Source organism: Takifugu flavidus, chromosome 16 (genome assembly GCF_003711565.1).
Source record: "Takifugu flavidus isolate HTHZ2018 chromosome 16, ASM371156v2, whole genome shotgun sequence".
Classification (NCBI taxonomy): domain Eukaryota; kingdom Metazoa; phylum Chordata; class Actinopteri; order Tetraodontiformes; family Tetraodontidae; genus Takifugu; species Takifugu flavidus.
This window is the reverse complement of record NC_079535.1, coordinates 4,664,916-4,679,360: the sequence shown is the minus strand read 5'-3', so window position 1 is coordinate 4,679,360 and position 14,445 is coordinate 4,664,916. Positions and strand designations below refer to the sequence as shown.

Sequence of the window (14,445 nt, the reverse complement as noted above, 5' to 3'; positions counted from 1 at the left end):
TAGAGGACAGGAAATTAGTGAGTCATGATTCACAGTGACTGAAGTGAACACCTGAGTTGAGCTTGAGAGTTACCTGATGTACGGGGGCATAACCAGAGACAGCAGAACTCCCCTGCTCAGCTCGGATTTTGGGAATTTTCTGTTGCAGCCAGTTCATTCAGTGGGCACTAAAAGCGCTAGTGGACTGAACAATTAATGGAGAGACGTAGTTTGGAGGTTTGCCAGTGAGGGCCGCATAAATGAATAAATCCAGGTGGAAGTCACATCTTTGAGCTGGGGAGGTCCACCCTGCCGAGACAGATACAGGACAGTGACGTGTGGAAGAGGGGCTCCAGTGATAAATCTAAGGGCAGAATGGTGAAGAGCATCTGGTGGTTCAAGACAGGAAGTGGAGGTAGCCATGGAAATTATCATACCACAGTGGAAATGTGAGGAGAGCATGTTCTGCTAGCACTTGAGAAAAACATCTATTTAGTGTTTTTATGCATGCAGGGTGGATTTAAGATGGGAAAAAAATGCTGTCTGTAGAACGCTAAAGGAAGCTTGAAGACATTTTATGGCTGTTTTTAGGCGAGATTGCGATAAAAAGAAAATCTTATACAAACAGTGAAGAGGACAGGGCCTAAAATTGAACCTTGAGGCACCTCTTTAGTGATGGGTTACCATGATTCAGTTTATTTGTTTGTTGTAGTTGACCTGCATGTGTTGTTTCTGTTCTTGCCCTGTTCCCAGGGGGATCTACTTTTGGCCGAAGCACCTTCTTCCTCACCTGCTGCTCTTATCGGTGGATTAGATCTGCACCTTTAAAGACTGCCTCCTTTCTCCACTCATCCCCCGATCATTGTAGGTCCCACTTGGCTCCATTTCTGTGAAAACATTTGAAGTATGAACTTTCGTTTGCCAGCTTCCCTCACTTGCCCATGTTTTGTCTGTCTCCAGTTCCAGTCAGCAGCAGCTTCAACTTATTGTTACTGTTTTGTGGGAAATAAAACCGTTAAATCATCCGGTTTGTCTGTGTCTGCATTCCAGTTCCAGTTTAATATGGGTGAGAGAGAAACCAGTGTTGTTGAACATTTCAAGGATGAATGAGTGATCTACTGAGTCAAAAGCCTGAGAGAGGGTCATGATCATGGAGGTAAAATAACTTCTCTTATCCAGGATAGTTATAATATTATTAATGATCAAACTGGTGGTGGTGAGAAAACTGTGATGTGGCCTAAAACCAGAGTGATACGGATTTAAAATGGAACGAGTTGAGTTGATGCTGATTAGATGTTCTCTGCATTATTTGTTTTATATCATAAATATTCAGAATAAATGAAGCAAAGTTCATCAAATCTGCACAAAGAAGCAGCACTTGAGTAAATGTAATTACTGATTTAATGGTTAATTATTACTAATAATTTTGCATCAGTTGTAACTTGTAATATATCATTCATCTATTAATGGTTAAACTGAGTATTTCTGTATTTTTCATGGTTATTTTAAAGCTTTTAAACTGACTTGACTTGTGTTTAAATGAATCTGGTTGTACTTGGTGACTCTGGTGTTGACTGAACCAGTCTGCTGGTGACTTCATCGTCTGCAGCTGCAGCTGCTGTTTTCACTTCAGTCACACTGAGGGAGGTTTTTGTACGGCTCTAAATCACTGTGTGAACGTTCCATCACCATGTCCACCCAGACAGTAATAATCTCCAGCATCTTCAGCCTGAACACCAGTGATGGTTAGAGTGTACTGAGAACCAGATCTGCTGCCACTGAATCGAGACGGCGTTCCTGTGAAGAGACTTGATACAGAATATATCAGAAGTTTAGGAGCCTGTCCAGGTTTCTGAAGGTACCAGCTGAGATAGCTGCCAATATTTGAGCTTCCTGTGGCGCTGATGGTCACAGACCCTCCAACACTAACAGACTTGAGTTTATCAGCCTGAGTCAGAAAGTTGTTGGCAGAAGATTCTGAAATGACATGTTGTAAATCTTCTCCTGGTGGTTGCCGAGATGTGTTGATGAGGAAGGAAACTTCGCAGACACCGACTTGGTTATCAAAGATGTTTATTGGAGAGAACAGTCAGGCATCAATCGAACACTGCAGATTGTCCGAGGGAGGTCTCGAGGTCCCGATGGTGAAGAACTCCGAGGTGTCTTCATCGTCACCTCCTTCTTATACAGTCGAGTAAACACATTCTCTACTGATGAGCTCACGCTGTACAATACGGCCAACCCAATGGTATAGCGTTCAGTTATTACCAAAAAAGGGAGTGCTTGAAGATGTTTCATGCTACACATCCTCATGTGTAGGACAACCAGGGGCCCACAGGCTCCAGTGTCATCTTTTAGCCGCTCCTCTTACATAAAGGAAGAAGACACAGGACACACATGTGGAGCATGTCCTAATATGGTGCTTAGGCTAGGTGTTAAACACATTACGGCCTTACAGATGTAAAGCCTGCATAGAACGGTCAGATACAACAGACAAACAACAAATGTTAAAAAGAGCAGTTGAAAAGAGCCTGGAGGAGCAGTTATGATGTAAAAATGAAATGATTTCAGCCTCCTTGGAAAGAAGAAGAGGATGAAATCAAACAATGTTGAAAAGTCTCACCCTGACTCAGAAAGATGACAGTCAGAATTATTGACAACATGGTGATGCTGAAGTTTTCAGTGTGAGAGCGTGAAAAGAGTTCAGACTCTCTGTGACATCAGAACTTTAAACTCTGAGGAGCAACCATGCAAAAAAACATGCAAATGTTCTGCAGAAGACAGAAACTCACCTGTTCTAGTGAAACACAGACACGCATGAGGAGACACTTAACATTTTATTCATTTTTCTTGTTTTTTTCTCCATTTCCAATTAAATTATACCATTAAATTCTTAAATATATTTTCATCTGATGAAATTTAAAACCTGAATAGTTAAATATATGACAGAAATCTTGTAAATGTCATCAGAATCTTTAATTATTTACCTCACAAACTGTATAAGAACATCTACATCTGTATTAAAATAAAAAAGAAATGTGTCAATATTAGTAATTAGTTTTGTGGTTTTCTTGGTCCATGAAAATCAGATTCTCTTCTCTTAATGGATCTGCTCCTCCAGAACCTCACGTCTGCACTGCATTCTTCTGCAGAACATCTGCCTGCTCTCTCATTTCCTGAATGTTTCCGCCTGTATTTCCAGTCTCCTTGTGAACTGTTGTGGCTGCCTGAGGTTTGAGGTGCTTCTACCACGTAAAGATGCTTCCCTCTTGTGTTCCCAGACTGAGACTGCACTGCCTGTTTATCTTGACATGGGAGGTGGATTCTTCAGCAGTTTGGTGTTATTGTTTCTGTGAATGACTTAAACTGTCCCAGAAGCTCCCCAGACTCCCCAGTAATTCAGTGATCTCGACAAAAGCTCTTCAGATCCAGCTTTAATCAGAATAATTTACATTATTTCAGGCTTATACGCGTGTTTAGGGCCCTGAACATATTCAGCAGACCATCTGGCACCGTGTCCCTGTTCTGATGGCATCAAACACAGCAGCAGTGAAAGACTGTGTTCCATCTGGGAAGGAAACATCGTGGTGGCAGAGGTGTGGCTTCAGGTGTGGCGTGCTCAAGGGCAGAGGGCAGAGGTGTGACTCAGGTCAGGAAACAGGACATTTGGTTGCAGGAACCAAGACACCGATGTGGCCGTTTCCACTGCTCAATTCTGGACCGCAGCACAGTCCAAAACCAGCTGGAAAAACCCCAGTCAGAAGACACAAACGCAACGGGGAAATGCCTCCAGTTTCTCCACAGACAAAAATCAGACGATTCTCACTGTAAAAATGCAAATTAAAGGAAAAACTGACAAAATGTGAGAGAGAAAAACAGCTAACACATGTTGCAAATAAGGCAACAAAAAACAACATTGAGAAACAGAAACCTTTTAAAAAATAGACTGTTCAATAAAGGTCCAGTGTCTATTTTCTATTATACATCATCAGAAATCAAATAAAACATAAAAACATGCTTCTGACAGTGTATGAACACCACAGCATTCTAGGTCACTTAGCAGCAGAACTGTTTTTCCTAAATGTTGATGAAGATCCCTCCTGATGGGACCTGCAGGTGCCCTGGCTGGACGTGACTGGAAAAAGTAAATCGAATTTGTCCGCTGACAGCCACCGTAGGTTCTGACACTTAATTCTTGTAATCTGAATCTCCACCAAGGAAAAAAATAACTGCAAGCTCGGGGCAGTTTTTAAGATGCATAAATGCTGTTTGAGGAGGATTTTATGGTTATTTCAGAGGATCTTGTGATACAGTATGAGACTGTATCATGTGCGTATAAATGAGATGAGCAGTTATGCATTGAAAATATAATATTTTTACAAATTATGAAGAGGACAAAAACCAAAACCAGTGTTGTTGAACATTTCAAGGATGAATGAGTGATCTACTGAGTCAAAAGCCTGAGAGAGGTTCATGAATATGGAGGTAAAATAACTTCTCTCATCCAGGATAGTTATAATATTGATGATGATTAAACTGGTGGTGGTGAGAAAACTGTGATGTGGCCTAAAACCAGTGATACGGATTTAAAATGGAACGAGTTTGAGTTGATGCTGATTAGATGTTCTCTGCATTATTTGTTAAATAACAGTATCATAAATATTCAGAATAAATGAAGCAAAGTTCATCAAATCTGCACATAGAAGCAGCACTTGAGTAAATGTAATTACTGATTTAATGATTAATTTTTACTAATAATTTTTTGGCAGCTGTAACTTGTAATATATCATTCCTCTATTAATGGTTAAACTGAGTATTTGTGTATTTTTCATGGTTATTTTAAAGCTTTTAAACTTGATTTGACTTGTGTTTAAATGAATCTGGTTTGTACTTGGTGACGCTGGTGTTGACTGAACCAGTTCTGCTGGTGACTCTTCATCGTCTGCAGCTGCAGCTGCTGTTTTCACTTCAGTCACACTGAGGGAGGTTTTTGTACGGCTCTAAATCACTGTGTGAATGTTCCATCACTATATCCACCCAGACAGTAATAAACTGCTTCATCTTGAGTCTGAACTCCACTGATGGTCAAAGTGAAGTCGGTGCTGCTGCCACTGCCACTAAACCGAGCTGCTGTTCCTGAATGATTTATTATATGTCTTACTAGCAGCTGTGGAGGCTGTCCAGGTTTCTGTTGATACCAGCCCAAACAATCACTATATGATTGTCCATTATAACAGCTGCTGTAAACAGCAGGATTTGTTTTACAGGTGAGAGCGACAGTGGATCCTGGAGTAGATGTGATCACTGCAGGCTGAGTCACAGTCACCTGACCGCTGCATCCTGCAGACAAAAACACATCATTTATCAGCAGAAAGAGAGGAGAGAAAAGACACAAGGACATCTTTGAGGTTGTGAGGGAACAAACCTGTAAAAGAGCAGCAGGTCAGCGTCCAGATGAGGATGGTGATGAGAGTCATGCTGCTTGTGCTTTCTGCTGTGTTGACTGACAGATCTGAGTCCTGCAGTGTTGAACTAACACCACTATAAACCTTCTCAGATCAGCTGATGATGCAAAGCCTCCTCTCTATGGAAATGATGTCTCTGCTCTCAACACACTGAAGGCACGAGCAGACAAAATCAACACAAACACAGCTTGGATTAAAAGCAACTTTCTTCTTCATGGAACTGAAGAAAAGATTTGACAAATACAGCTGAGCATCAACAACAGATGCTGATGTGAGAATGTTTGCATTTTTAAACTGGATTCAGCAGTTTTAGCTTTAAAATGACAATTTCTTGGAAACTTTTGGAGCTGAATTTGTAAAATGTTATTCATTTTAAATAACTTGAAATTGCATTTTTTAAAGCATAAATTAAAATGTAGAATGAGAATATTGTAACTGATCCACATCAGTTTTGATCATGTAAAGAGACTGATGTGTAAAAGTGATCAAATCATTCAAATTCAAAGAGAAATTTCAGTTTGAATCTATTGAAAATGTTGGTGCATTAAATCAGCTGGTAATAATCCATTTTTGAGAGAAAAAGATGTGAATTTTCAGTGGGTAGCTGCTTGTTGACAGTGCAGGAGGTTTTTGTACGACCACTTGATGAGTTTGTATCACTGTGGTACACGTTTGGTGGAGGAACCAAACTCATCGTTGACTGTAAGTAACAGATTTTTATTTGAATCTTTTCACTTTTACACTTTTAGCAATTTTGAAGGAGACCTTAGCATTTGTCTCTCTTTTTTAATTGTTATTATTAATACAATCTGAGTCACAACTTTATAAACATCATCATTAATGAAAGATTATATTAAATTGTTTCTTTATAACTGAAAAATAAATACTGGCTTCTCAATTTTAATGTTAATTGTTTTAAATTCTCTCTGTGGACATGTAACATTTGTAGTTAATTAGACTCAACTTTCATTGCTCAAAACCTCCTTGAGTAGTTTAATCTCATTATTATTTGGTCATTTTCAACCATTCCGACTGTTTTAACAATGTAAAAACTGATTTTCTTAGATTATATCCATAAATCAAAACTTTTCTTGCGTGGACGCTTCATTTATTTTCTCTGTGTGTGAAAAGAAGTGAAACAGACAGATGCCACAGATGTGAAGTGTGTTCTCACCAGTGTTTCACACCTGTGTCACGTTAAACTCTCGACTGTATATAAGAAGTTAAAGAGAAGAAAATCGTCACGCTGTCCAACATGGTCCAAACAATGTCAAAATGTCCTCAGTCATCACCAGCTAACGGCTCAGTCAGATTTGATGGTGTCCAAACCTTCACACGTCTTTCTGGTCTCTCTCCCGGTCCCCGGTGTGGTGCGTCCCACCTGACCGTCCTCCCCCCCTCCCCAGGAGGCTGCAGCAGGGCAGTGCCACACTGGTGTGTGTGGCCAGCGGCTCCCCCTCACAGTGGAAGCTGAGCTGGAAGGTGGGGGCGGCAGCAGCAGCACCATCAGCCTCACACAGCCTGGAGGTCCTGGGGAGTGACGGCCGCTTCAGCTGGAGCAGCACCCTGAACCTCCCTGCAGACCAGTGGAAGAAGGTGGACTCAGTGACCTGGAGGCCAGTCTGGGTGGACAGAGCTCTGTCACTCAACCCTGGACCCTCACAGCTGCTCAGTCTAGAGGTTCAGCAACACTTCCTGTCTGGAAACCGTGTGCTTCTGTCCTCAACTCTTGATGGAGCGACAAATCTTTTTCTGCTCACATGTTCCTGCATGAGCGTGACTCTGCTTTCATCTGGACATTTCTCTAACTCACCTCACTCATTTCTGTCCACAGATGTGAATTTAAAGTCACAAAATAAACATTTCATCATTTCAGCCAACATCTCTGTGTTTGTTGTGATTATTGAGGAAAATCTGATCATCAACCATCATTTACTGCAGTTTGGTCTTTAGTTTTATTTGTTTTTGAAAGGGAAAAGTGGGAGAACTCAGACAATCATAGTTGAATAAGATGTGAAATATCAGTGTAAAAAAACAATAAATCAAGCAGAAGAGATGGTTTCAGCTTGTTGTAAATTGATTTATTTAGATAAATATGAACATGAATGTGTTTCAGGGCCGGTATCAATCAATCTTAATATAGCGTCTGTTACAATCAAAATTGTTTCTAGGTGCTTTAACAGAATCCCAGGGCCTGACCCCCAATAAGCAACAGTGGCAACGACCCTTTAACAGGAAGAAACCTTGAGCAGGACCAGGCTCATGTAGAGGACCCTCCTGCTGATGGCCATGAGGTATGAGTTCATTCCTTTATGTCTCTGTATTATTTGTACATATCATAAATATTCAGAATAAATTAAACAAGAAGATAGAAGCACATAGAAGCAGCACTTGAGTAAATGTAATTACTGATTTAATGGTTGGATTATTACGAATAATCCTGTGTGAGTTATAAATTTAAAATGGATAATGGTTAAACTGAGTATTTGTGTATTTTTCATGGTTATTTTAAAGCTTTTTAACTCATTTGACTTGTGTTTAAATGATCTCTGGTTTGTTACTTGGTGACTCTTGTGTTGACTGAACCAGTTCTGCTGGTGACTCTTCATCATCTGCAGCTGCAGCTGCTGTTTTCACTTCAGTCACACTGAGGGAGGTTTTTGTACGGCTCTAAATCACTGTGTCAACACTCTCCGCTACCAAGGAGCCCAGACAGTAATAATCTGCTTCATCTTCAGCCTGAACACCAGTGATGGTTAGAGTGTACTGAGAACCAGATCTGGCTGGCCACTGAATCGAGACGGCGTTCCTTTGAAGCGACTTGATACCCTGTATATCAGAAGTTTAGGAGCCTGTCCAGGTTTCTGAAGGTACCAGTGAAGATAGTTGTCAATATTTGAGCTTCCTGTGGCGCTGATGGTCACAGACCCTCCAACACTAACAGACTTGAATTTATCAGCTTGAGTCAGAAAGTTGTTGGCAGAAGATTCTGAAATGACAAACAAAATGTTAAAAGAGCAGTTGAAAAAGAGCCTGGAGGAGCAGTTATGATGTAAAAATGAAATGATTTCAGCCTCCTGGAAAGAAGAAGAGGATGAAATCAACACATGTTGAAAGTCTCACCCTGACTCAGAAAGATGACAGTCAGAATTATTGACAACATGGTGATGCTGAAGTTTTCAGTGTGAGAGCGTGAAAAGAGTTCAGACTCTCTGTGACATCAGAACTTAAACTCTGAGGAGCAACCATGCAGAAAAACATGCAAATGTTCTGCAGAAGACAGAAACTCACCTGTTCTAGTGAAACAACCAACAACATGAGGAGATTCACACTTTTCCACTGAGAGTTGAATAAAACCTTTTATTAAGTTAATTTTCTGACTACTGTTGCTTTAATTTTTCGACTTTCTTTCAATAATTGTACCTCATTCATGAGTTTATATTCTGACCTGCTGTCATAGACACAAACATGAGATTTCATGACTCCACTGCTGCTTTAATGTCATTAACATGAACACAGATACAGACAGAATACTGTTTGTCAAGGACATCTAATTGTCTCAGATGGAGACTGGTCCCAAATACAGCAGAGAAGAATTACATTGAACATCAAAGACAAACTTTATTGACCACAAAGAAATGTTCCAAACTGATCGCCAGACTCACACACAGCAGGAGGTAAATCCTGACAAGACAGAATCCACAGAATAAATCCCTCTGGTTAGTAATGCAAACCGTGATAGAGGTGCGTCATCGTCATCGATCCAAAGTCACCCTGTTGGAGGCATTCAGCAGGGTAAAACCAAGGGCACGTCCTGGACTAGATTGTGGAAGATTATTAAAAAGATGATCTCTCGGCTGGTCTGGGAACGCCTGGGATTCCCCCGGATGAGCTGGAAGCAGAGTTGTAGTCTTACACACCTCTCTGCTGCTTCCTTAGAACCCTCATCTGCCAACAATAACATATTTAACACTATAGAGGTAGTCCTGTTCCACGGTTAAAAGTTCACCAAGCAAGAGCAGGGGAGCGGTCAATCACCAAAATCTTATTAAAATTAATAATAAAATTAAAATTAATACTGAAGCACAAGTTGGAGAAACTAATATCACAATTAAATGTGGACTATTAAATATTAGATCTCTTTTGTGTAAATCCCTGTTAGTGCACGACCTGATAGCGGATCATCACATTGATTTATTTTGTCTTACTGAGACCTGGCTCAGGAGAGGAGTATGTTAGCCTAATGAATCTACTCCTCCTACCCATCTTAATTATCATATTCAACGTGTTACTGGTCGAGGAGGGGGAGTGGCAGCAATCTATCACTCCAAGTTATTAATTAATCCCAGACAAACATGGTTTCAGTTCATTTGAAAGCCTGACTCTTGGCCATCACTCATCTGAACTGGAAGGCAGAAAAGCCACTTCTGTTTGTAGTTGCATATCGGCCCCCTGCTGGTCCACATTCAGAGTTCCTGTCTGAGTTCTCTGAGTTCTTATCTGACTTGGTCCTTAGAATGGACAAAGTCATTATCATTGGAGACTTTAATATCCATGTAGACGTTATAAATGACAGCTTTAGAAATGGCTTCATTTACTTGAGTCAGTTGGTTTCCTCCAGCAGATAAACCAACCAACTCATAGCTTCAACCACACCCTAGATCTAGTTCTGACTTATGGTGTTGGAGGTAGAACATGTGTCAATGTTGTTCCCCTCAGAATCCACTCCTGTCAGACCATTTGATCACTTTTACATTTATGATTAAGGATTCTTTAATCCTCAGAGCACAGTCTTACTATAGCAAATGTCTTCAGATAATGCTGTAGCTAGGTTTAAGGAAGTGATCCCTGTGCTGATCCCAGGACCACCGTGTGTTTCCCCAGGGATCAATCATTATAATCTTAGCCCTGCTGAGGTTGACTCTATTGCTGAAGGTGCAGCAGCCTCACTGAGAATCACGCTTGATTCTGTTGCCCCCTGAAAAAGAAAATAGTAAATCAAGGAGGTGTGCCCCCTGGTATAATTCACATATCATTCTTGTCAAATAGACAGCTATCATGTAGCCTGGAAAGACTGTCTATTAGTTTACAAAAGGCCTTCGCAAGGCTAGAACAGCTTATTTTTCTTCTTTAATTGAGGAAAATAAGAGCAACCCCAGGTTTCTTTTTTCAGCACTGTGGCCAAATTAACTAAGAGTCACAGTGTTTTTTAGATCCACGTATCCCTTCTTTCCCTTAGTGTGAAGACTTCATGAGCTTCTTCACTGATAAAGTTCTAGCTATCCGAGAGAAAGCTAACCAGGCCATCCCAACAACTGGACCATCACCAGATGTGCCGACTGTGGGAACATACAGGGTCTCCAACGAGCCCTTAAACTCCTTCAGCCCTATATACACTGCTCACAAAAATTAAAGAACACTTTTTTTTATTGGGCCTGCATGAATTGAATTAAACCTGTCTAAACCTGTCAGCTGTATTGGTGTTCATAGAATTAAACTGGTGCACTTCAGTGGCAAAAATTAGAAAACCCTCAAACAAGGACTGGTTTTTACATGTGGAGGTCATTTCAAGTTTCTCTCCCTCTTGATCTTTTTTGGCTGGTTTTCCACTCGTGCTGATTTTGGCTTGCATAATTATCTCTACTGGCAGTATGAGGTGATTCCTTAACCCTACAGAAGTTGCACAGGCTGTCCAACTTCTCCAGGATGGTACATCCACACGTGCTGCAGCAAGAAGGTTTAATGTGTCTCCCAGCACAATCTCCAGAACATGGAGGAGATTTCAGGAGACTGGTGGTTATTCTCGGAGAGCTGGACAGGCCGTAGAAGGTCCTCAACCCCTCAGCAGGACCGATACCTGCTCCTTTGTGCAAGGCGGAACAGGCTGAGCACTGCTCGTGCCCTACAGAATGACCTCCAGAGGGCCACTGGTGTGAATGTCTCTACCCAAACAATCAGGAACAGACTTCATGAAGGTGGCCTCGGGCCCGACGTCCTGTAGTGGGCCCTGTGCTCACTGCCCAGCACCGTGGAGCTCGACTGGCATTTGCTCAAGAACACCAGAATTGGCAAGTCCGCCACTGGCGCCCTGTACGTTTCACAGACGAGAGCAGGTTCACCCTGAGCACCTGTGATAGACGTGAAAGAGTCTGGAGAAGACAAGGAGAACGTTGCTGCCTGCAACGTCGTTCAACATGACAGGTTTGGTGGTGGGTCAGTGATGGTCTGGGGAGGCATATCCATGGAGGGACACACACACCTCTATTGCCTAGGAATAGTGCTCTGACTGCCATAAGGTATCGAGATGAAATCCTTGAACCCATTGTCAGACCCTACGCTGGTGCAGTAGGTCCTGGTTTCCTCCTAATGCACGACAATCAGCCCGGCCTCACGTGGCAAGAGTATGCAGGCAGTACCTGGAGGATGAAGGAATTGAAACAATTGAATGGCCTTTACGATCCCCTGACTTAAACCCAATAGCACATCTCTGGGACATTATGTTCGGTCCATTGGCGCCGCCAGGTTGCTCCTCAGACTGTACAACAGCTCAGGATGCCCTCACACAGATCTGGGAGGAAATTAAGATTAAGATTAAGATGAACTTTATTCATCCCCGTGGGAAATTGAATTATAGTAGCAGCGTATGCAGAGTAAAGAGACAGAAAAATAAATACAGATAAGATTAGAATGTTATAAGCATATATACAGCATATATTATAAGCATATATATAATATATACATAATATAATATATACATATTTAAGCATTATAAGCATATATACATAAATATAGAATAAATTAGAAATAAATTACAACATGAACATTACACAGTTGTTGTTATTGGCTGGGTTTGGATGAATTATACAGTCTGATAGCGGACGGCAGGAATGACTTCCTGTACCGTTCCTTAGAGCAGCGAGGCTGCAGGAGTCTGTTGCTGAAGCTGCTCCTCAGTTTGTCCACTGTGTTATGGAGGGAGTGGGAGGGACTGTCCATGATTGTCCGCAGTTTCAACACCATCCTGTCCCTCACCACCTCGTCCAAGTTATCAAGTCTACAGCCAACAACAGACCCTGCCTTTTTGATGAGTTTGTTGAGTCTGTTGGCATCCTTTGCTTTAATGCCTGCACCCCAGCACACTGCAGCAGCAAAGAAGATGCACAAGAAATGCACAAATGCCACAAGACACCATGCGTCGTCTCATTAGGAGCATGCCGCGACGTTGTCAAGCATGCATACAAGCTCGTGGGGGCCACACAAGATACTGAAAAGCATTTTGAGTTGCAGAAATTAAGTTTGGGAAAAAATGGACTAGCCTGCCACATCTTCATTTCACTCTGATTTTATGGTGTCTACACAATTGAGCCCTCTGTAGGCTGAAAACTTTTATTTCCATTAAAAGACTTGGCATCCTTTTGTTCCTAAGACACTGCCCTGTCGTTATTTGTATAGATATCCAACTTCATATTGAGATCTGATGTATCTAATGTGTTTCTTTAAAGTGCTCCTTTAATTTTTATGAGCAGTATATTTTTCTGAGGCGTCATCGCTAATTCAGAAATCCAAGACCACCACGTGTCTTTTAGATCCCATCCCAACACACCTGTTGAAGGATGTTTTACCATTGATAGGCAGTTCTGTCCTGGACCAGATCAATGGTTCTTTAGTGACAGGTTATGTACCCCGGTCCTACAAGTTGGCAGTGATTAAGCCGTTGCTTAAAAAGCCATCACTGGATCCTGATGTCTTAGCAAATTATAGGCCTCCAACCTTCCTTTTATCTCTAAAGTTCTTGAGAAGGTGGTGGTGACTCAGTTACTGGAGCACCTGCAGAGGAACAGCCTGTTTGAGATGTTTCAGTCAGGCTTTAGAGCTCACCACAGCACAGAAACAGCACTTCTTAAAGTCACTAATGATCTTCTCATAGCTTCCGATCATGGACTGGTCTCTATGCTGGTTCTGCTGGACCTCAGTGCTGCTTTTGATACAGTTGATCACAGCATCCTGTTACAGAGACTGGAACATGTGATTGGGATTAAGGGGACAGCACTAGACTGGTTTAGATCATACTTATCTGATAGATACCAGTTTGCTCATGTCCATGGTGTTCCCTCCTCATACAGTAGGGTGAGCCATGGAGTTCCTCAAGGTTCTGTACTTGGACTAATCCTCTTCATCTTGTACATGCTTCCCTTAGGGAACATTATTCGGCAGCATGGGATAGATTTTCATTGTTATGCTGATGACACTCAGCTCTATTTATCCATGAAACCCGAGGAGACAGAGAAGTTAGTGAAGCTCCAGACCTGTCTTAAAGACATAAAGTCCTGGATGTCTTCAAATTTCCTCCTCCTTAACCCAGGAAAAACTGAGTTCATGGTGTTTGGTCCTGAACCTCTCAGGGATAGATTAGATCACATGATCACTCTAGATGGTATCTCATTAACATCTAGTCTCTCTGTGAGGAATCTAGGAGTAACTTTTGATCAAAATCTGTCCTTCAACTCACACATTAAATTAGTCTCTAGAAGTGCCTTTTTTCACCTGAGGAACATCACAAAGATCAGGAAACTACTGACGCGGAATGATGCTGAAAAGTTAGTCCATGCATTTGTTACTTCCAGGCTGGACTACTGTAATTCTTTATTATCAGGGTGTCAAAACAACTCTTTAAGAAGCCTCCAGCTGATCCAAAATTCTGCAGCCAGAGTTCTGACAGGTATTGACAAAAGAGATCACATAACTCCTGTACTGGCGTCGCTTCATTGGCTGTCCGTTAAATTTAGAATAATTTTTAAAACCCTTCTTTTGACTATTGAGAATTGTCTTTATCTTGTTATGTGTTTCACCATATGTTTCTGTCTTCTCTTAGAAGTTAGGTAAGGTGGACTCATTGGTAAATGTAATAAGAACAGAGACATTCCATTTGCAGGATTGTTGTTTGTTCTATTGTTATCTCAGGAGCCAGTCAGGCAGGGGGTGTCAAACACTCATTGTAAAT

The 14,445-nt window shown here is 41.5% G+C and overlaps 1 gene segment (V, D, J or C); it reads left to right on the top strand.

Annotated features, from left to right (window-relative positions):
• The window catches only part of LOC130512947 (Ig kappa chain V region Mem5-like), a 62,870-nt gene that overhangs the window by 36,209 nt on the left and 12,216 nt on the right, over window positions 1-14,445 (top strand). The window contains 1 exon segment of the V gene segment in view: window positions 6,111-6,146. Coding sequence covers window positions 6,111-6,146 — 36 coding nt within the window.